At 41.0% G+C, this 23,380-nt stretch overlaps 1 protein-coding gene across 2 annotated transcripts in view; it reads right to left on the bottom strand.

The window, feature by feature from the left end:
- The window catches only part of fbln2 (fibulin 2), a 71,917-nt gene extending 53,977 nt beyond the window's left edge, over positions 1 to 17,940 (bottom strand). The window contains exons 1-2 of one of the 2 annotated variants that reach the window (XM_051414927.1): positions 17,852 to 17,940; positions 13,238 to 15,168 (exon numbers count right to left, since the gene is read on the bottom strand). In XM_051414927.1, the coding sequence (XP_051270887.1) occupies positions 13,238 to 15,065 (1,828 nt within the window). In that variant the 5' untranslated portion in view covers positions 15,066 to 15,168; positions 17,852 to 17,940. Of the gene's footprint in view, positions 1 to 13,237; positions 15,169 to 17,733 lie in introns of both variants that reach the window. The other variant, XM_051414926.1, reaches the window with a different exon arrangement.
- Positions 17,941 to 23,380: the final 5,440 nt, after the last annotated feature.

Genomic DNA, 23,380 nt, shown 5'->3' on the forward strand with positions numbered 1-23,380 from the left:
GAGCTTTCACAGATCCACTTAAGATATGTAAAATAAAGCCATCAAGTGGAGTTATATGCAAGAAATATAACAGGAGATGAGAATCAATATCATCCATTATTCACGATATCTATGCCAGTTGCTTTTAATGTCGACATCTTAAGAGACACTCTCTCCATTGTTGGAAATAACAATAACAATAAAAAAAATCTGTCTCTGATTTTCCACCCAGACAGTGTGCAAAGAGCTGAGCTTTATTCCATTTAGAGCAAGAAAAACGCCGCAGGCAGTGGAAGTAAAGGAAGTATGTGTTCTTTTTTGTGTCTTGCATTCTGCTCAGACAGTACGCTACCATGACACAAATGGGATCAGTCCAAGTCGGGATCAGGGTTTTTTTTCTGGGCCACTGTATAAACATTGGTGCACCCCTTTGGCTTGTGCACAGTGCACTACAAAACCAGCATACTGCAATGTGTAATCTTCAGGGGCCCATATTCCTAGGTAGTCATCTGTGCAGCCTGTGTGTTTAGCTGCAGAGAATACAGTACTGTTTCGGTGATTGGGGTCATACAGTAGGTCGGGCTGACACCAGGGGAAGGAGTGTGCTGAGGAACGGACCTTCATAACAGCAGTATTACCCAGGGACAGCAGGATGCAAGAACTGTTGAGGCTTGAGGGGGTTGTACTGACTTCCCACTGGGGCCAAGGCAATAACACAAAACTCCTATCTATCACATGTAATGCTGCTTTTGCACCCAGACTTCAAATAATAATACCTTGATTGAAGATCTTATGCTAAATCAGAGGATTGGAGATGGCGCAGACGTACGACACCTGAGGGTCTTCCATTTTGGAGCTGATAATCAGATGGAGCTCACTGAGATAGTAAATAACTGGGATTGTGTCCCTGCACTCTGTTTGCCTTCGAGTTACTGAGACCCTGCCTCGGTCAAGTCAATACTGTCGGCAACACTATTAGAGAGCCTGATGATTTGTGACTGCTGCTGAGCCTGGCTGACTTCATTTGAGGGGTTCCTCTTGACCTTTGACGTCAATAGCTTGATCTGGTAAAGGTCAGTCTATCAAGTAGACCCTGCAACAGCGTATGGAGTCTTCTGAAGGACAAGAGCATACCGCAACTAAAACGTATAAACTGGGGAAATAAACCGAAAACAAACAATGGCTGGGTTGGGTCTGACATTTTTCGGTTCTGCATGGGTCCGGGCACCAGCTTCAAATAATAGATGTGTTTGGTTCTGGGAATTACATTTCAAGGTCTTTTTGGGTTTGTGCACAAATTATTGGACCTGTGAAGACATCTAAAACATGGCTCTGTCCTGTAATAAGCCCTGTAATGGATGCATTACACATATTTCAGCTCATAGAATTGTGGAGCCCCACAAAAGCACATGATCTTGTGGCTGAAAATCATCAAAGTCATCTGAAGATATACAGATACAATGAAGCTGGAAAAAAAACTGCCTTGCTTGAGAGTGCAGAAAGAGTGGCTGAAATATCTAAAAGTGCAAAACAAAGTGCTGTGTTGAAATCATTTTAGATAATGAGAGATGATTATGAGACCATCTGGAAGAAACTGATGTGTGTTTGCTTTTTGGATGCCACAGTGTGTTTCACTTCAGTTTATTTCAAGTCAATGCAGTAAGTGACTGTTCCTGGAATGTATCACTGCAACAGGCAGACACCGCAGTTTTCCTCTGAACACTTAACTTTCCTGCGTTGGCCCCCATACAAACACACACACAGTTTCTATCACTATACTATACTTAATTCAATCCTCTGTTCCCTAATCTCAGTGGGGTCAGTTTTGTTTTCCAAAACTGCTATAGAATAAAGTGGGTATGAAGTTAATACTGTGTCATTTTGAAATAGTCAAATATTAGGGAATCTCTGCCCTTCAGGCTGTGTTCGAATGATCAACACTGGCCCTGACAAAGCCATCTCAGCCATACCTGAATCCTAAAATATTAATATGACCCTAACCCTCATCTAAACCTAACATACTGAGAAAGTGATGCAACCAGAATCCCGTTATCAGAATTAGAGCTTGGAGTGGGCCAAAAACATCAGGCCCCACACAACCAGAGCCTGAAAATATTCTGTGTGAGCCCGAACCGAGGCTGAACCACAGAAGCAAGTTTGGGCCCAAGCCTGACCCAAACCTGAAATTTTGATTAAAAAATAATTCAGTAACTACATTGTGCATACAGCTATGCACCACAAATATTATATTATCAAAACTCAATCAATATTTACTATACAGGTATCAAAAAATAAATGTAATATACTCTGAGCCTGACCTACGGCAGCAGTTCTGGGCCCGAACCCAGCCCAGGTTTAACCCGGCAGGTAGGATTAGGTCCAATCGGGTTTGGGCGGCGAATCAAAGCTCCTCTTTTTTTTTTTATCTTGTCTGGAAATTCACTTAAAAATTCTGGTACACAGTGACTTGAACATCATAAAACACACAAAATTAGACTCTACAGCTATATGCTCTTCTATGTCCAAGTGCTATATACACAGTTTACATTCATATAGTTTATATTTATTTTCTACATCACAATCAAGGTTAATACATTTAACACCACCAGCCCCTGCTGAAGGGTTCAAGCCCTGTATGAGGTGCTGATCAAATCGCAGAAGCATGACCACAAGGCACCTATTCTGCCTACTCTGCAGTACTCACATAACAGCACTGTAGGTCACTTTTTGGAGATGGGTGAATCTGATTTAACTCTATGAGTCTGTAAGTGAAACACCATTCTTTGTCTTTTCAGCCTTGACGTTGAGCCTAACGCTACTCATGCTAACTACCCAATTATTCGGAAACATAAAACTCATCACTTTCTGTGGACCAGACGCCTTTTCCAAGAATAAGCAAGTGTTTGGAATAAAAAAAAGCTTTCATTCACCCAACATTTGTTGAATCACCATTGTTTTACATGAACTAATGAGAAAAATGAGCAAAAAATTACTTTCAGTTATAAAAAAAATGTCACAGACTACCGCTTTAATTGCTTCTGAATGAAAACCATTAAAATATTGTGTCTGTCCCAAAATTACCCTTCTCTATCAACCTCCAACACTAATTAATTTGCCATTTTGAGGTAGTCATTATAAATGATCAAATGCGAATGCCCCTAATCAACACTTGTGTTGGAGGAAGCATTTGGGTGATAAAACCAGCCTTGGCTTAAACTGCAGGCGGCAGAGCCAAGGACAAACAGCAGACGGCTTTACTGAATCTAACTCTCCTCTATTTGTTGATTTTATAACTAGTATAAAAATACTTTTTAGGGTGACCTCAGTGTGATAATTAGAATTTTGTATAATTAGAAACTGGAAGTGGAGGCCTACAGAGCCAGGTGCCGGGGCCGTGCTGGGACAGGAGAGTTATAGACAGGATGAGTTTTATCTTGATGACATGGAGCTGAGCCAAAACAACAATCACTGTCTCTCTAAAAACCATCACAGATCATCATCTTTGGTTTGTGTCACAAACAAATCGGCTCCCGCTGCCTTCCACCAGGCCCGATCTGTTTGCACAGTGACATGAGACACTGCTGGTCTGATGAAGCAGGCATGAAGAAACTCTGATAAACAGACGTTGATGTTGGAATTTCACTTTGGGTAACATGACATAAATATAAAAATCACTTGCTATCTTGACTCAAGGAAAACAATGGTTAATTACAAGTTGGGAATTTTGCAGCTCTCACCATTCCCATCGGTAATAACATAGTCCCAGTTAACTGAATGCTGCAACAAAAACAAAGCATTGCTATTTACAGCCAGACTGAGCTCAGTCCCTGTTGTGAAATGCTAACTGTGAAAGTAGAAAAAAAACGTAAATCCCAACAGCAATGGGACAGCCTTATCAACCAAGTGTGTCCCAATGTGCTCAGGAGAACCTCCACCTGTGAAAACTACTTTCAATGGAAAGTAGCTCCTCTAAAAGTTGCTAGGTAAGGCTAGGTGAGACCCCATGGTAATTTGCATATTAATAGTATTAAGTCTTCCCCTAATGTCCTAAATATCATGAGTAGAGAGGATCCAGACACTGGAATTAACTCACGCTTAACAACCATAATTACTGGATGTCAAACTAGAGCACTAGCATCCACTAAATGTTGTTGCCACTGACAGGCTCAGATTGTTATTCTGAGTGTCTGACATTATGGAAATGATCCCTACAGAGATAGACCTTATGTTTAACTAGAAACAGCCGTTATATCCCTATTGCTTGACACCCGACTCCAAAGACAAAACTGGTAATTTTACCTTGCATATCATTTTAACATAACATAAGTAAAAGTGGACAGAAACAACATAAAGCTCACCAAAAACATCTTTGTTAGTCTTTCCACTGCTCCAACAATCACCAACTCTGGTTTAGTCAAAATGAATCTTTAATTACTGATGTAAGATGATAAAAACAGTCGCTTTACTTTGCTGCACATGGCCAGCCAAACCACAGAGAGGCTGTGATAGCAACAGCTCAAAACACTCGATTTTACACAGCAAATTAATGGTTTGCTTCTATATTGATGTTTTAAATCCCATATATAAAACCTTTAAGCATAAAGTTAAATTATTTAGAACAAAAACAAAAGATAAGGTGTTCCCTGGAAAAACGATGGGGAAACAAAGTGACCGGTCATTAGGTACACACGTCTGTCTGGCTGCTGACTGGTAGTGAAAAAGTAGGGTAAACACAGGTTTTACCAGTGAAACTAATTAAGGCTCCGTTCCAGGATTTTCTTTACTTACCTAAAAAATGAAGGACAGTAAAAGAAGAGATTTGTGGCTTTAGGCCATCTGCAGAGAGGATAAAATGGGTAAACAGTGGGACATGGACGATTGGTTCCCAATAGCTGAAAACCGATACGATATTCTTATTTTATGATATTGAACTGCCAAAGACCTCAGAATTTACATTTACCGCCAGTCAAATTAGATGGACTGGTTTCACCCAAAAGGGGGCGGGTCATGACGCACAGGCAAAGTCCCCAGATGGGCTACTTTCATCTATTTCATATCAGAATGGCTGCTGTAATAAAGTAGGAAATACATCACATAAGTAGCCCCTTGACAAACACCAAGTGAGGCTATTGGGACCCTATGTATGTCAGTGACATGAAGAAACCCAATTTCCATGTGGTTTGAATCCCTTAATGTATGAAACAAGTGCTTCAGCATGACACAACTGTAAGCGATGTGATGTCAGTAAGATAAATGTGCTCTCAGCCAGGAAATCCGGTCGCAGTCACCTCAGCCAACATCACATGTGGTATTACATCAATTCGCTTATCATATGTTATCCATAGCTCAGTTTGAACTGTTTGTACAGTAATTCCTTTGAAGAGGTAAATAATTTCTGTCACTAATCCAGACATGTAGACATGTGTCTTTTAAGCTTTGTGTATATAGCCCGATGCTTGGATACAGTCCAGATTTCAGATCAAAGTCACATTTTTCCAAAGCACACAAGCTCAGTGTTTGCTATTGCATGTCCCAGAGGAAGTGGGGTGATTATAGGTGAACAGATGGAAACTTTTGTCTCGTATTCATTGAACACATGCAGACTACCACGACACAGGTCTGAGAGAGTCTGCTAGATGAGCTCTGTCCATAGAGTTGTGTAGCAGTGTGGATAGCCATGAACAGTCCAGATTGTGCGAGGCATATTCCATGACCATCCTATCTGTCAGGGCCTGGGAGTGTGACTGGCATTTTGATTGCACTTTTTCTCAGGGGACAGTCTGGGACCTTGAATCTGGATCACACACAGAGGCACACAGGATCCAGTGGGAGCTTGTCTTAAGGAAAAAACAAGTTTTCTGCTATATGTTGAATCATAGTCAGTTATTTCTTCAGCTGTATATCATATTTTTGAAGGTGTAATAACTAATGTTTTCTAGCTCTGACCCTAATAAATCTGCGGGCAGGGTTGTTTATTGATACCAGTGACTTTGGAATTACTTCACTGGCACTGGGAGTTTTTAACAGATTTTACAGGCTGTCCTGTGTATTGGAAGACGCTCCCAGCAGTACCAATGCTACAAAACATTTCTGAAAGTAGTGAGGGTGGGAGTCAAGTTTGTCTAGCCAAAAAGCCAACTGAAAAGAATAACAAGTGTTGTTATTCCACTATTTACTACGATGATATACTTAAATGCATGTTTCTATTAGATCTAAGCTGTGTCTGACTGTTCGCTAACCACCCCTTGTGATTGTCTAATCAAGCTTAGCAAATGGAACTCGGCATGGCAGGCCTGTCAATAGCAATACATGTTCCACAAATAGTTTGGAGGTTAGAGGTCTTTTTCTACCTTTCCAAATGTAACAACACAACAGTGTAAGGACTGGATTAAACTGTGTTTTTTGTCTTAAACGTATGATTAAAAACACAGCATGATATGAATAGCTTACTTCCACAGTTAATGCTAATCTTCCAACTGCATTATTTCGGGGTTATTTTAGAAGAAGCTCTGTTCAGGACTTACACATGCACTGTGGAGAATTTAGGCAAACGTTAGCAGCTCTGGATTTAGGGAAGTTTACACATGTACTGAAGGTTAAGCTTTGCAGTTTTAGTCTTTCAGCAATGCCATTTCCTATCAAGTAATGGGCGTAACTAACGAGGGCAGCCCCCTAATATTCAACTAAACCACTGAGAGGAGTCTTAGTCAACCCGCTTTTCATTAGTCACTGATTTAAAGAAAAAAAAATAACAACCTCAAAACTGTGCCTTGTCATCAGGTGAATTGTTGCAACACTGACCTTTTCTGTTGTAACCATTGACAGTACATATAATGGACAGAGCTTCCGGATCTGAAAAGTAAAGCCAATGCGGAAGTGTCTTTAAAAACCTGCATTCTATGTAAATTCCAGCAGGGGGAGCTCCACTGGCTGCAATAAAACACCGATCATATTCACTCTAACGGAGAATGAGCCGACTTGACACTTGTCACTCGTTTAGCATCTTCTTCCAAACATTATGACGTTCATTTAGTAAATTATGGTCCCATTTAGAGAAAAATAGACGATAAAGTTGCCTACGCTTTTGGGGCGAGGCTACCCGTGAGTCTGTCCAACTCAACGCACCAAACTCAGATCAAACTGTTCGGACTGCTCGAAGGAGGGAGGTTTTTTTACTGGCATAGTAGCTAGCATAGAGCCGTAAGAGGCAAGGTGATTTACATGGACTCCGACCAGACTGTGGTCTCTGGGAATGATGAAGATTTAAGCAGGGACAGGAGAGTTATGAAACAGGAAAGGAATGAGTTTGTAGTGAGTTCATTTGTAAGTAACTGTTAATGTTATACATCATCCATTGTGTCGAAAAGTCAGCGAGTGTTGCTGCCTTGAAATAAAAGTACTATAATGTATTTAAATAATTACAATAATATCATAATGGCTTTACTACTAGTCGACTAGGAAAATCATTAGTCGGGGGCAGCCCTGAGACATGCTCAGTGCTATTGGCTACTCCCACCCTAGCTGCCTGTTCATAGGGAATAAATATGATAAATATGCAGAAGCAAGAAGCACTCTGCTTTCTGTTTCATGGAGACTTTACCTCTTTGGTGAGGTTCCCATCTTAAAATGACTCAGCTGGAGAATGCAATTTAAATAAAGTGCAATTAGACAACTTACAAAATTGTTTTTAGCTAGCTAAGGCTGCTAGCAACAGTTATCATTTCAGCCAGCAAAATGGAGTCATCAGCTATTATAAAGACTGCTTTTGTATAACTCGTCTGAAATCAAGGAACCATTGTTTTAAAAAAAGACTGCGATCTGCCACTATTATTATTGTAAACTATATTATTGTATGCTAGCTTGGCAAGCGTATGTTCATTGTTTGATGTGTCAGATTTTGTAGTGTTTCCTGTCACAGTTACAGTACAGGCTGGTATAAAATTACATAATGTTCATTTAATTATTTAAATAAATGCAATCAATACACCAGAAATGTGGCACAAAACAGTTTTTTGTTAAGTTTGAGGGAATCAAAAGTCCAAAGCAGGCAGGTGTAACAGATGGAAATGTGAGTCACACACACGCCTCAGACAGCTGTTGTCATTATGGCTGATTCATTGTGACAGTAGCCTTTGAAAAGCCACTTCAGGATTGACTCACCTGAGTCCAGGGACAGAGAGCGTGAAGCCGCTGCCTGACAAATAAATCATTCTCGTTTGATTGACCAGCCACTACATCACCCTGACAGACTGTTTACAATGTCTGACTGGCTGAGTGTCATTTAAACGCACTGTAGGCAGGGGACAGGTGAGGAACTGCACTGTAAAAAATATATATATATAAAGGAAATTGGTGAGGAGCCTCAGATTCTGGACATGCAGGGGCTACATTGCCAAATCAGCAACACTAACTATGCAATGTCCAAATGAAACATCTCACATTTTATGAGTTTAAACAGTTTGGTTAGGTTTAGGCACAAAAAGTACTTGTTTTAAGTTAAAATAAGCACGTAAAGTAACTTAAGTTAAGATAACGTCAGACTTGGGAGTAAGAACTAGCTGGAACCAATTCTGAACCAATGACGTCACCCATTGGTTTGTGGAATACCGTTTTGAAGTTTGGTATTATGGTCGTCGCCATGTTGTTTTTTCCAACTAGCTGCGGTGATACTGCGAGTTGAGCTGTGCACATTGGCTGCGTAGTTTTGACTGGTCAAAAACAGGAAACAATTGGATTGAATCTGGATCCATATCTGATCAGCACTGCCTAGTTTGACAATTTGATCTGAGTTTGGAGTTTTTCCATTTTTCAATATGTTCAAATAATGACATTCTGATTAATGTCTAATAAGAGTATGGTGTGATACAGTAAGGTCTAAAGACAAAAAAAGTTTTAGTGTTTCATTTTAGTGTGACTCAGACTGCCAGATATATAAACATCCAGATATATTTCTAGCTGATAATGCGCAAGACAAACTTTGCTTTTCATCTTTAAGAAGATTACCACAAAGACAATTTTATAAAAACAAATATCAGGCCAATTCTGTCAGATGTTAAAGAGTGCTTTGCTAGTGCTGTCCTGAGACGATAAACTTCATTATCAGCAGCCTGGCCCTCCCCTCTGTCTCCACTGTAAGACTGCGAGCAGACACCTGTCTTTGGTCGGGGCCGTTTCTATCTGAAGGAAGCAGTTTATCTGGAAGAAGAGCACCCTGCCACCCCGACAGATAACTCCTCCGCAGCTTATCCTCCTGCATATGCTACAGAGGACACAGCAATGTGTTATTTTTGGGGAAGAAACTTTTGGGATCAGGTCGTGATCCAGCAGCCAGTCCCTCCCTATTACCATGAATCAATGTGCAAACGAGTTGAGAATTAATCAAATGTGGCACGGAGTGATTATGTAATTACATTATCTCATCAAAAGATTAAATGATTAAGACCAGCCTCCTAATAGATTAAGAACTGGATCGTTTTATCATCCACGTGCTCTATTTAAAGAGCACTTTGATTAAATGTGTCGAGCGTGCATGATGTCATTTCACACACAGTACAGCAACACCTGTATGATACAGTGCAATATGAGCTCTCAGAGAGGACTCCATACAACTCTGAGGTCATTTTGAAGTCTACAGTATGAGGTACTGTGTTAGACTGCATGATGTCTGAAAATGACAGAGCTGCAACTAATGATTATTTTCATTAGGGATTAATGAGTCTTTTTAAAAATAAATTAATCCCTTACAAAGGCACTGACCCAAAAATAACATATCATATCCTATGATCCTAGTCTCTTCTGAAAGGGAACTCTTTAGACTTTAATAGTCAAGTTATATTAAACCATATTTATGGACGCCCAAACATGAAATTAGAGATGCGTGATAGATATCAGGGCTGATAAATTAACGGTCGATAATGCAGAATGCCGAAACGAATATATAATGAATGTATATTTGACTTTGAACTGCGCAACACAGCAGTTTAAACTTGAACTGTTTATATTATCCTTGTTTTTATTAAAAATGTCTTGACAATGTCCTTGTTAATATGTAATTGCAAACACATTATATCCACATTATAATCAGAGCAAAAAATATTGAATTTCATTTTCATTTATTTTAAATTATATTCTACGTTTTACAACACCAGTATGAGCAATAAATTGGCAAAACAGTTTTAAGAGACAATGTAACACTATAAGTGTAAAAATAACTAATATCCTTTGCTGTATTGGCAGACGACCACCCACCTAGAGCCGGAGGATCTGTCCTAGGTTTCTGCCTTTTAACAGGCAGTTTTTCCTTGCCCTTGTTGCCAAGTGCTTGCTCATGGTGGTACTGTTGGGTCTCTGTAATTAATGTTTTAAAGAGTTCGGTCTGTCCTGAGATAACTTCTGTTATGAATTGGCGCTATACAAATAAAATTGAATTAAATTGAATTGAATTGTATTACTGACTTAAATATCTTTTTGTTGAATTTTTGAAAGAATGTATTGCTACATTAAAATGGTATTAATTGATATTAATAATCCTATTTCTTTGTTTATTTATCTGCCCAAGTTAAATTCAAACAAAGGACAATAGATAAGGTGGTAGGTCCTATTAAAAGAATAAATAAAAATCAAACAGAGAAGAGCAGCACTTTTTTCCAATCTTTAGTATTTTTACTGAATGAATTACTGAATGAATTACTACTTTCAAATAAATAAATCCACTAATATTTTCCCCTACAATGCCTTTAATATTATTTCCCCAAACTTCTACAGTTGAATAGAAACCTTAACAAAAACAACAAAAGCAGTGTTTCTTTAATGGTTAATGTATATTGTGCTCAATCCCTATATTAGTGTACAGTGTAGCTACAGTGTACAGTCTGTATATGTGATCCCTGCAGGGTACCAACATCTGGATCTGGTGCAGCCTCGTGCTACAGTACACACACCTTTTAAAAGCCATTTCATATGCATCAGCTACGGATCAAATAACTCAGCTATCCCACATAAAGTGTAGTGACCTGCTAAACTATTTTGACCAAATGTTTAAAAAATAGTCCATGACGTTTTCTGCTAAATAAATGCCCTTTACTACACGCTCTACTATCAGTTTATATCACACACGCTGTGCTTCAGCCAGTTCAGACAGCTTTTACATTTGCTGTTAAATATACAGGAACAGATGTGTTTCACTTCCACGCTTTCTTTGAAGTAAATAGAACTGTATATTTGGCATGAGCAGTGATTGCCCCTATACTGTATGAGTGAAATTAGTTTTTTTCAATCCAAGAAGCACATTACCCCCACACTGTCTGATGGACACCACAAACACCTCATGCATTGGGATACAAAAAAAAATCCATGAATTTATAGTTTCTAAATCTTTCAAGCTTTTAAGCCTAAAATACATCTCTAGAGTAAATGCATCTGAAGGCTGGAGGCCAAAGAGAATTTATCGCCAAATCCAGATTCTCAAGCTCCTCTGGGAGAGCTGAAGCAGCGTGCAGTAAAACAGTGGCGAGGCCTTGTGCGCCGGGTGAGGGATAGTGGTGACTGGTATGAGGCTGCTGTGAGAGGATGTTCACCACGGGAGAAGTGTTTGACTCCCTGCTCCAGACAGACCCAGAGCTCACTATTTATGTTCCTGTTCAGATACCTGGGGACCGGCGAGTGTCTCCACTCCTTCCATACGCTCATGACATACAGCTTGGCTCAGAACGGAACAGAGAAAGGGAGCATTGTTCTGTGGGGACAATGTTGTACAGCTAAACATTGGGAAGACTGAGTAAATTAAATGATTTATTTTGGAACAAACTAGCAATATAATTAAGATTTATGAAGTGCTGCACAAGTCCACAAAAATGCTTTTTTGGCTCATTCTCACCACTTTCACTTTCACACCTCAACTAACAACTATTTTCATTATCGATAAATCTGTCGATCATTTTCTCCATTAATCAGTTAGTTCTTTGGTCCATAAAATGGTGAAAAATGTCGACCACTGTTTCCCAAAGCCCAAAGTTACACCCTCAAAATGAAATAACACAAAACAAAAATATGAAGTTATTACCATATTATATTTATGGTTACATATCCAAGAGGAGGTGACAACATTACATTCTTAAAGCTGCAGTAGGTAACTTTTTGTCTCATTTGCTGAAACTTTCACTATATCCTGACAGCAGTACATGAGACAGATAATCTGTGAAACAATCAGGTTCCTCTGGCTCCTCCTAGTGCTCCTAATGACATTTCAATAATCAACCGGGTCTGACTGAAAATAACCAGTCATAGCCAATAAAGCTTAAAACAGACAATATGGAAAAACTCTATTTAGTAGTTGAGGCTCATTCCCAGATCATCAAAGAGCGACGCTTTGGGTTGGTGGCTTGAAGCTTTGGGACCCAAAGCGGCTGTATTTGACGACCAGGAAATGAGACTCAACTACCAAATTCATTTTGAGTCTTTCCATATTCTCTCTTTTAAGCTTCTTAAATGTGAATGTTTTCTGCTTTCTTTAGTTGTCTATGAGAGTAATCTGAATATCTTCGGGCTGTGGACAAAACAAGACATTTGAGGACGTCACCTTGGGCTTTGGGTAACACTGATCAATTGGATCAACTGTCTGATATTTTATGGACCAAACAACAAATCGATTAATACAAAACATTTTTTAAGATTAGTCGATAATGAAAATAATTGTTAGCTGCAGCCCTAAACAAAACAGTAAAATACGAACTAAAGTAAAAAGTACAGCCCAACCAATACAATATCAATATTTGTGAGTCTAAGAAATCTAATATCGTTATATATTTGCTGATGGTAATTTTTTAAATCATAAACAACAATCTTGATATGGATGCCAGGGATTAGGCTTCTTTTATTGTGACCAATATACATACTGAGCTGAGCATTTAACAGTGTTGTTTGCCATTTCTATACTGCAGTTTCCTTTTACTTACTAATGGGAACATAATCACTGAAATGGCAAATGTTTTTATTCCTTATTTTCTTGGGCGTAAGCAGATACTATAGAAGTTTATTTGAAAAATATGTTTCCATCCCACTTCTTCTCTTTTTTGATAGTTTTCCAACTCTGTCTATTTTGTTATATTTTGTGGATTTTTTTCTAAACTTCTCGCAATTCCCTTTTTTTAAAATTTCAAACTGACAATGCGTGAACTAATCTATGGTCAGTTCATGTTGGTATATGGACAGCATTTCAGACCATCTGTGTTCTGTGTTGTGAAGGCATCTTATGACTTACCTCCATCCGGTTTGACGAGCAAAACAGGGCGATCCTTCCTCTCCTCCTCTTTCTCCGTCACCTCTTTCTGGTCTTCGATGTGAAGGTTAAACAGCCTCTGACCTGGCTTTCTGCTGGGCTCCCTCTCATCCAGAGTGACTGGCGGCTGGGTGGTGGTGGTGGTGGTGGTGGTAATGAAAGGGGCCTCTGGGGTTGTCAGGTACTCAGGCCTCCTGGAGGAAATGGTTCTGGACTCGGGTGTGGTCTTTTCGTAGCTGTTGGTTGGATTGCTGCTTTCTGACCCCTCTTGGTTTCTCTCTTGTTGTGCTGATTTTATCTTGTAGGGCATGTCCCCTCCTTCAGGCCCAGTGACACTATGAAATGTTACTATTTCTTCCTCCTCTTCCTTTTCCATTTGTTCTTCATCCATCGCTTCTGCACTGTCCGGTACAACTGTCCCCTGTGAACTTGCCTGGCCATGGATTGGGCTATCTGGGCTTCTAAGCATGTATAGTGGAAAATTCACTCTATCTGATGGTCTCTGCTGATTGGTTTGACTGTCTGCACCTTTACCTGCTTGACTAACACTGATCTTACTTGCTGAACCTCTGGGTGTCACACCATCTGATGCATTTTGGTGATATGTCTTCGACTCAGAGCCTCTCCCGTGATGAACTGCACTCTCTGAAGTCACATAGTCGGGGTATTTTTCACCCACTAATCCTCGGTTTAGTGGAAATATGACACTATCTGAACTTTTGAGTGCATGCAACGGATTCTCGAAATCTGTCTGTGTAGTCATATCATTGAATGTGACACTTTGCACACTTGTTAGACCCTGTGAAGGCTGCCAAGAAGTAGTGGTGTCTTTGTGCATATGTGGCCTGACAGTGCTTTGCTCTACTCTCTGGGGACTCTCTGTCACTTCCTCTCTGTCTGCAGGATTGTCATGAACTCCGTATCGCTCTCTCAGCTCAAGCTTGCTTCGTCTGCCAAAGCTCTGAAGGCCAGAGGTTCTGTCAGGTCTGTCCAAGCCTCGGGACACAGAGATGACCTTCCTGGAGGAGGAGGACTGGGTGGGGAAGACCAGAGATTGAGGGTAGGTCTCCGGAAAGTCTGTAGGACCGTAATCATAATCTACTGGCTCTTCCTTATCCAAAGGCAATCTGAAGAGGGGAAGATTCCCATTAGGAGGAAGGCGATGCGGTGTGGAGAACTGATCTGTGCGCCCTTGCTGGTCAAACCTGTAGGGGTACCTGTTGCCCCTGTTGGCTGTGTCCTCCACTGTTGGTGCAGCTAACATTGGTTTATGGACATTGTGTGGATCACAGTCTGGCACAGGGTAGCATATTAGCTTCCCCCCTTCATTGGGGCAGTGGCAGACCCGACAGGAGTCAATGTGGAAGGAGTGTCCGGCCTCATACTTTTGCCCATCATGAACACATCCTACGCGTTCACACTGCATGCAACCGTCTGCAGGTTCTGAGACCTCGATGCAGTTTGGCGGCATATCAGGACAGCTGATGAAGTGGCAGCTGATCCGACCCCCTCCGGCGGGGCAGGAGCATTCGGTGCTACCATAGTCAACAAAGTAAGAGTCTCCCTCTGGCACCTTGCCATTCTTGAATCCAGCGTTGATGCAATCGTAGTATTGGTAACCCTCGCATGTGCATCCTTTTTGCAGGCAGGAAGCACAACAGGCACCGCTCTCCAACGCTTCTTCGATACAGTTGTCCAGCTGGGGACAGTCCACGCCGGTGCAGTCACGCTGGCACAAGCAGACACTCAAGCAGAGAAAGAGAAATGTACACCTCAGCAGTGTCACTTGAGCTATTAGAAGACCAGCCATGGCTCCAGGTGTATGTACAACAACGGAGATCAGGTATCTTCCACAGTCTTTAGTGTGTCTTCAAGGATTCTGGCACATTCTGCCCATGTGAACCAACTCTACTCTGCAAGAAAGAGAGACAGACAGGCAGACAAGGGCTTATTTCTCAAAATGAAAGCAGACCAACATCTGGCTCCATAGTTGAGCTCACAAGAGTCCACTTTACAGCCTCATAGCTGTCCTAACATTAAGGCTACGTGCTCCTCATTAACATCAGCTGCAGCACAGTGTTTTGAATCATTATGCAGGCTGTCATGATGAAACTTGGAACCCGCCCAAGTCTTACATTTCTACCCCGTCTCTGATTATCTCCATAGGAAAAATTGCCATAACAATCTTGTGCTGCAATCAACCCTAAAGTCTAACTGCTGAACATAGAGACTTCATAACGCTTTAGCAGTTGAGTGTGTTGGAAATTGATTACACTTTCTGGAAAGTGCATTCTCTGAAGTAATTAGAGGAGCAGGGACCAAAGTCTCCTCTGACTAATGATTCTTGTCCTAAACGATGTGTTTAATAAGAGTTGCAGTTTCAGACTCAAAGTTTCACATAATGTTTCAGTCTGGAGTCAGTTCATTAGTTCATTTCAGTGAAACAGAAATTAAAGATAGTAATGAGTAAAATCATTAACTGTTTTGATCATTCTGTAAAATAGAATCAACAAAGCTTCAGATTTGACACAAATTCCTTCTGTTCCACACGCCACGCCAAAATATTTTTGGACAGATCTAATACATCATCAGAGACACTAAGCGTATTTTCCCATGGCAGTGGACGCTGACTAACCTGTAGGTTACAGGCTTGTACATCAAACTCAAACTGCTGTATTCCTGCCCTGATTTTCACGGAGTATCTATGAAGTGCTGAATTTAACACTGATTTGTCACAAATGCTGCTGCCAAGAGTCAGTAAATCTGCTCTAAATAAGGACAGTTATCCACATCATCTGCGAGCTCAGTCATGAGCTTCACATTTAAAGAGGGAACCAGACGGTGACCTTAACAGCTTGGGAGTAGTTCGCACATTTCACTCAGAAGTGCAATATATTAAAAACTGCTTTTGTTACCTTTGCTACTTTGCTAACCCTAACCCTATGAACGGCCCCATATATATCCACATTGCCAGCTCTACCTTTGCCATTCTTTATATAATACAAAGACAGATAGACAGATAGATAGATAGATAGATAGATAGATAGATAGATAGATAGATAGATACTTTATTTATCCTGAGGGAAACTCAATTATCCAGTAGCAGCATACAAACATACATTAGACATACATTAAACATGCATTAAAATTAAAATTAACATTCAAATTAAAACAGTGCAAGAAATACAAACTCCTCAACAACTTGACACCTCACACTTGTAGTTAACCTTTTCTATTTCTTTTATTTTAATACATTTCATTTGCAAGCCAACTGTAAGGCTTTGTTTGTCTGCTCATGTTTCAGGTTCTCTAAACCAGCCTTGAACTTCGGTAAAATGATAAAAAGTTAATGTAAAACAAGTGTGTTTAGTTCTAAAAGCCTTCACAAACTCTATCATACAGTGTTTTTTCTGGAGCTTCCCATACCATCTAAATAAAAAGGCTGGTTTTGATATTTGACAGTGTCGAAGCCAAGCAGTTTGCACCACAAAACGCAATCTATGAAGCAGAGAAAAAGAATGAAAAAAAAAGAGTTGAATAATTGGAATTTTTTTCTCTAAACTTCCACAGTTGAAGCTCCTATGACAGCCTCCCCGGGGCGATAACTAGCCCCAGCCCGCCCCCCAAAGGCCTCTGCCGCTAAAGTGAGCTTATTTCCAGCCTGAGGAGTGTGAGGATCACAGCAGTTCTGTCACTGGATGTGACACGCAGTGTGTTACTGTACTAGACAGAATAAAAGCTGGAGAGGCAAAGCTGCAAAAGAATGCAAACTGAGTGGTCTCCACAGCCTGGTGTTTCCCAGAGTAGTGAGGGATGGGGGATTCCTCTGTTTTCTCTCCTGCACGCACGCACGCACACACACACACACACACACACACACACACACACACACACACACACACACACACACACACTCAGCTGATCTCTAAACAATCCCTGATGTCATGCAGCTCTGCCAACATAGACAACAATAAGAGGATTCTTCACTGTAACAGGACAACTTCTCAGACAGATGCTGAACACCTTTGCATTGCAGGAAAGACTCTCTAACTTACTCTGGAATACATACAGGGAGATTATAACATACAGGGGTATATTAAAGATAGAGTTAAATACTAAGATTGCTTTATGGTTGTTTATTGTAGACAATAGCAACACAGATATTATAAAGGCTTAATAAGTCTTCTGGAGTTTCATTTATCACACTATGCAATTAGCAACATTAAAGTATTCAGTCTTTAAGTAACAGTTTGCAACACCAGATTAGACGCAGACACAAAACAATCCAAACAGACTTTTCCTCTTCAGTGAGTGTTGTGCACACACTGCAGTGCGACCTGTCACACTTTCCACCTGATAACTGGAAAAACATACCCAGCTTTAGCACTCACTGCGAGATTGCATTCAGCAGCAATGCATTAATCGATCAAAGTAAAGTTTTAAAAGGAATCCGTAGTGAGCGACTCAAAACTTCTTACCACAACTTCCACGGATTCCTCTGTGTGTTTTAATCAGGCGGACAGTGTCGGTGGAACTCTGCGGACACATTTGACGGTTTAACGAGTGAAGCAGTCGGTAGACACCGGGTTGTGTTACCTTGTGTACGGACTGATGGGCTGCAGAGCCGCCGGCTGCCGGTCCTCCGAGCGCCGCAAGTGTGAACCTTTTGACCATCGCAGCGCTGCTGGGACCACGCAGGAGGAGGAGGAGGAGGAGGAGGAGGAGGGGGCAGGGAGGGAGGGAGGGGGAGGTGCGAAAAGTTTCCCCTGCCAGAGACTCCGGAGGAGATCCCAACTGCTGGCAGGGCCGGCCCACAGAGTTCAACAGGTAGGAGGAAGAGGAGGCTCATGGGCAATTGAAAAAGTTACCACTTCTACCAATGAGAGAGATAAGTGTCTATAATGAGAAACTTTCTCAAAATGTTGACTGAACAGCTCAAAATGATGACAATGTCATCAGAATCTTTTTGTTTCGTCACATTGGCACTAAGTCATTATTTGCTGCTTATTTAAAATATTGAAATACTAAATTAAAATATTGATCAAGTTTTACATTTTTCAGAGATACTAAGTCAAAATATTGATCATTCATCATTATTCTGACACACTAAGTCAACATTTTGAGAAGGTTTCTCATAATAATGACTTACAGAATCCCTTTTCCCCATCACATTGGTGGAAACGGGCTTCCATAAGTTAGTGATGCAAAGAAATGTTTGTAAAGATATTTTTTTTATTGCAATATAATTTATTTACATAACAGAAAACAGTCTAACATACAAAACCTATCCATGTTCTTAGTGACAACAGAAGATGAAGATTATGAGACAGGAAATGCATTCAGTGTCATTCACAGCACTTTATAGCAACAGTTGGGAAATCTGGATTTAAAAAAATACAACAAAAAAGGCAAATATGAATCATGGAATAAAACCAAATATACAATAAGACATACCTGATAAACAAACTGAGAAACAGAACCGCTCCAGCTCCTACACAAATAAATATAGGCCAGAAGACGAAAGTTAGTATAGTTTGCCAGAATTATAAGCAGCACTCAACAACTGTTTGGTTGGGTTAGGGGTTAGTTGGTTGGTTGAAATCAAGAAATTGACAGGCGAAGACATTATTTTGTAGGAAACTAAAAGAGTTATTAGTCATAGAAAATATGAGGAATAATAGGATGGATCCATCCAGTCAAAAATAAACTATAACCAGATACAAGAGGCACACATGAACTTGTTACATATGCTATGTATAGCTTCATGGATAGTTCCATATTTTCCTTCTCACTTTCTCGCTGAGACTTACAGTATATAGTCCATTAAAGGAACAGTGGCATCTAGTGGCAAATTTGCAAATTGCAACCATTTGAATACAGCTCAGTCTTCCAAGCATGTAGGAGAAACTACATTGGCCACAAAAGACGCAAAAGGCCCTAACTAGTGCCCAGGTTTGGTTTGTCTGTTCTGGGCTAATGTAGAAACATGGTGGTTTAACATGGAGGACTCCAGAGTAGAAGAGCTGCTCCCTCTGTAGATAAAAACAGCTCATTGTAATGTAAAGGAAACACAAGGATTATGTGTCTAGAGGGGTGGCCAAATTAACACATTACACAATATAACACATTTAATTTGGAAAATTAAGGAATTAATTAAATGATCTGTTATGGCCACATTTTAAGTGATAGGCTTAAATTCAATGACGTGTTTTGAAAAATGTCTGAATGAAGATTTATAAATAAGCGATTTATTAACCTGCAGATATTTCTATTCAATGCCACAATAATGATTTGGGAGATTTTCCAAGCAAATATTGATTTGTTTGATTGTTTATGATTAAATCTGAATATTTTTCTGCCACCCATTAAAGGGCCTGTCCTCACGAATACGTTTTTCTCGATTCCAGATAAATAATTTATCGGATCGGCCTCGCGTCCAGACGGATACGGCGTTTTCAGGGTGTGAAAACTGTATTTTTTGGAAACGGGTCCCAGAGTGGGAAAATCCGAAAACACCGGATTGCCCGGAGTCGTCTGGACAGCGAAAACGGATTAGCCCCGCCTCTCTAGCCTTTAACCTCAGCCGCCGCCGCTAGACGCGTCATAACAACAACAACAACAATGGCGGACTACTACTACTCGTTTGTAAACAGCGCTTGCTCCATGGCTTCTCTTCCGGTATTAGTGTATTGGTGTGGCGGCGTCACAGCGCCACATACAGGCCTGGCATATGTACTACAGCGTTTTGGGTCGTTTCAGTGAATCCGTGTGGACGCAGATATTTCTGGAAACGATGCCGTGTTTACAGAGATTTTTTCTAAACAACATCGTATTGGGTGAGGACAGGCCCAAAGTCTCCATGCCACCCCATGAATATTCTCTAGATCCGCCCCTGCCTCAGAGGCTTTGGAAAGAGCCAGGCTAAATGTTTCCAATTTGCTTTCAGTCTTTATCCTAAGAAAGGCTAATCAGTTCCCAGCTCCAGCTCTGTAATAACACAAAAACCTCAGAGTGGTTTCTATCTTCCAACACTCCGCAAGAAAGAAAGAAAATAAAGAAATAGGTGAGCATGAAGCGTGTGTAAAAATCAGGTTTCCCTCTTAGAATTCCACGTACACCACTGTGTTCACCTACTTTCAACTCACATAAGGCTTATATCAGCCCAGAAAGAAAGATAAGGTTGAGGTTATTATTCCACTCTATTTGTCTTCTCATATTTATGTTACTGTAGTAGTCGTACTGTATAACCAGAGTTACTGTGCGGTTGTATATTTCCTTTAGAGCCACGTTGTTGGCCCCCAGGGTAAACTAAAGCTGCTGTCCACTGCTGTGTTTTAAGGATCTTGCGTGTTCCTCTTAAATGGAAGGCCGTAACCTTGGCTAAACACAAGCTCACATCATTACTCATGCTGCAGTCTGTCAGTGTCCTGCCGCGCTCAGTCCATACGTGACACAAGGCCATAGGCTATCTCAACTATTCACAAAAGACCAGATCTTCAAATCCTGGCCTGTTTTTAATTACCACACTGATCCCTACCTGCTCGCTGGAGGGATTTAGATGCATGTCATTAAAGCGAGCACGTCTTTAAATTCACATGTGGCATAGAAATCATTCATCCTCAGTCATTTTCATACATTTTCACCTTCTGGAGGGAGTGACCGTGCAGCAGCAAATGGCAGAAGACACTTTACAGCTTGAGACCAATCTACGACACCCCTTATTTTCTTTGAAGTGGCCCCTTTGGAGAGTGGGGGGGGGGCATCGTAAATTTGGTCCAACACAGCACCTCCAGAGGACGTCTGAGTTCAAAGAGTGCCTGGAGTGTTGTTTGGAATAAAATGTGGCATGCTGGATGTTTGAACGGACTCACTCATCGTGCTGGAGCGCAGTGGTCCGGTCAGCAGTCTGGACCCCTCCCAGCAGCCCGTATAAAGGTCCTAATGAGGAGCTGTCAGAGCCTGGGGTGAAGCGGTGGTCGGTGCTGTGATAAACAGATCGGCTCTGATCACAGATAAGACCACTGCCAGGGGAGTGGGCCGGCTTTCAACTAGAGATGAGAGATGAGGTAAAACAATAGAGGACTCACATTCAAAGTGTTTCAGGGCTGGGTCAGTGGAAGGACATGTCAGAACTCGCTTGTAGGCCTACATTTCTTTATTGAATCTACTGTAGTGTGAACCAGCTGCCTTACTCTTCACATATAAAAATAGGCTGTGACAGTGCGGCTCCCTGGAGTTAAGTGCAATTTTTGTCTGAAGTCGCGCAGATGCCACAGCGTAGGATAACGAGATCAGAGAGGGGTTGCCATGGTGGAGCGAACAAACTTGGGTTTTGCATAACAGGATCAGGCTCAGCCCCGCTATAAAACACTGAGTGGGACTCGCCAACGCATGGGTGAGATTTGTGGAATCCCAGTGTGATCTCCGGGGGAAAGCCGTCATTCGCAGAAGAGGCTTTGAAATAGCCGGGGAGGCCTCAGGGAGTCAGGCTTCATGTGTGGGGTCAGTGGGGAGCATCTGGCTCAAGACTCACATCTGTCCCTCTCCTATGGTTTACTGAAGAGAGGCTTGGCAGAGGCCTTGCAAACGGCTTTACCATCATCTGGTCTGGGCCCATTTTTGAGTTTCACTTGGAAATTGGTTGCCAGTAATGTATCAGTACTGTAAATGACATATAAGTGAAACATGCTGTACCTATGTAAGGACTCTGTATAAGAGTTCAGTACATTTATATGAAGATGTGATAGGAAAATAGAATGGCCTTAAGGTAGCTTTCCAGTTTTGGCTTGAAATTTAGATTACTATCACCATCTTCTCCAAAACAGCTGGAGCTGGAGGAAAGTGAGGTCATGTTACATATTATGTGCAAGATGTACTTGAAGATAGTCCATCCATCCTTTATCTACAACCGCTTATCCTTGGGAGGGTTGCAGGGGGCTGGAGCCAATCCCAGCTGACATTGGGTAAGACGCGGGGTACACCCTCATTTGAGTAGCTGGAATGAATGTTACCTCCCAAATAAAAAGTTCTGGGAGTACACAAGTCAGCAGAGAACAACATTGCCAAGACACTTAAAAAAGGAACCTCAAAAGGCATATGAGACTGTCACAGTGCCGGCAGAGGAACTCCTGGCAAGAACTTTCAGAGAGTGTGTGCCAAGAGGTTATCATGTCCTCAGAGCTAGGTTGGAAATGCGGCGTAGGCATCAGGATACAGAGTCTGACACTTGACTGCTTTCATCATAATGATTACTCATCATTGTTACTCTTTTAAAAGTAATATTATTACTATACTCAATACTCCCTGCCAACAGTAATTGGTTACACTACTAGTTATATTCTGCTACTCCACACAAAATTGGTCATTGTGTCCTTTCTCCCCAAATTCAAACTTATGACGATAAAAATCCATTTTTTTTTCTTTTTGGTTGAAATCAAAGTAATGGAATAATTCCAGCTGCAATGTTTCCATCTTCCAAACTAGTTTCCTCCATGATTACAAAAATGAATCCAAGGATGTGATTGGACCAGTAGGCGGTGCCAACAAAAATAATTAAGTAACTAATTAATTTTGGGGGCACACATGTGATATTGAAAAAGAAGAAGAAAAAGATATACTTTATTAATCCCCTAGGGGAAATTGTTCTTTTTTTTAATACACACACACACACACACACACACACACACAGACTTAAATACTCACTTAATGCACTTGTGGACATGCAACAGGGAGAGAGATGGTGAACTGATGGTGCTGCGCGTTAGCAGCGCCCCATGAGCAGTTTCTTGGGGTTCGGTTGCCTTGCTCAAGGACACCTCAGCAGTGCACAGGAGGTGAAACTGGCACCTCTCCAGCTACCAGTCCACACTGCATATTGTGGTCTGTGGGACTTGAACCGGTGACCCTCCTCCTCCTCTTGTATTAGTAGTTAGTTACTGGGGAAAGTGATATTATTACTTTTATATTATTACTAATAATGAGTTACTGCCCAACACTGTTAAGCAACCATTAAAAATTGCCAGAAGAATAACTGCAGTTTCCTTACAGCAATAAAGAGCCATGGTTGGGCTTGCTTGAAGCATAATGAGGCCTTTATTGGAATACAAATCTCTTTGTGCTGTCATG

Source organism: Dicentrarchus labrax, unplaced genomic scaffold (genome assembly GCF_905237075.1).
Source record: "Dicentrarchus labrax unplaced genomic scaffold, dlabrax2021, whole genome shotgun sequence".
NCBI lineage: Eukaryota > Metazoa > Chordata > Actinopteri > Moronidae > Dicentrarchus > Dicentrarchus labrax.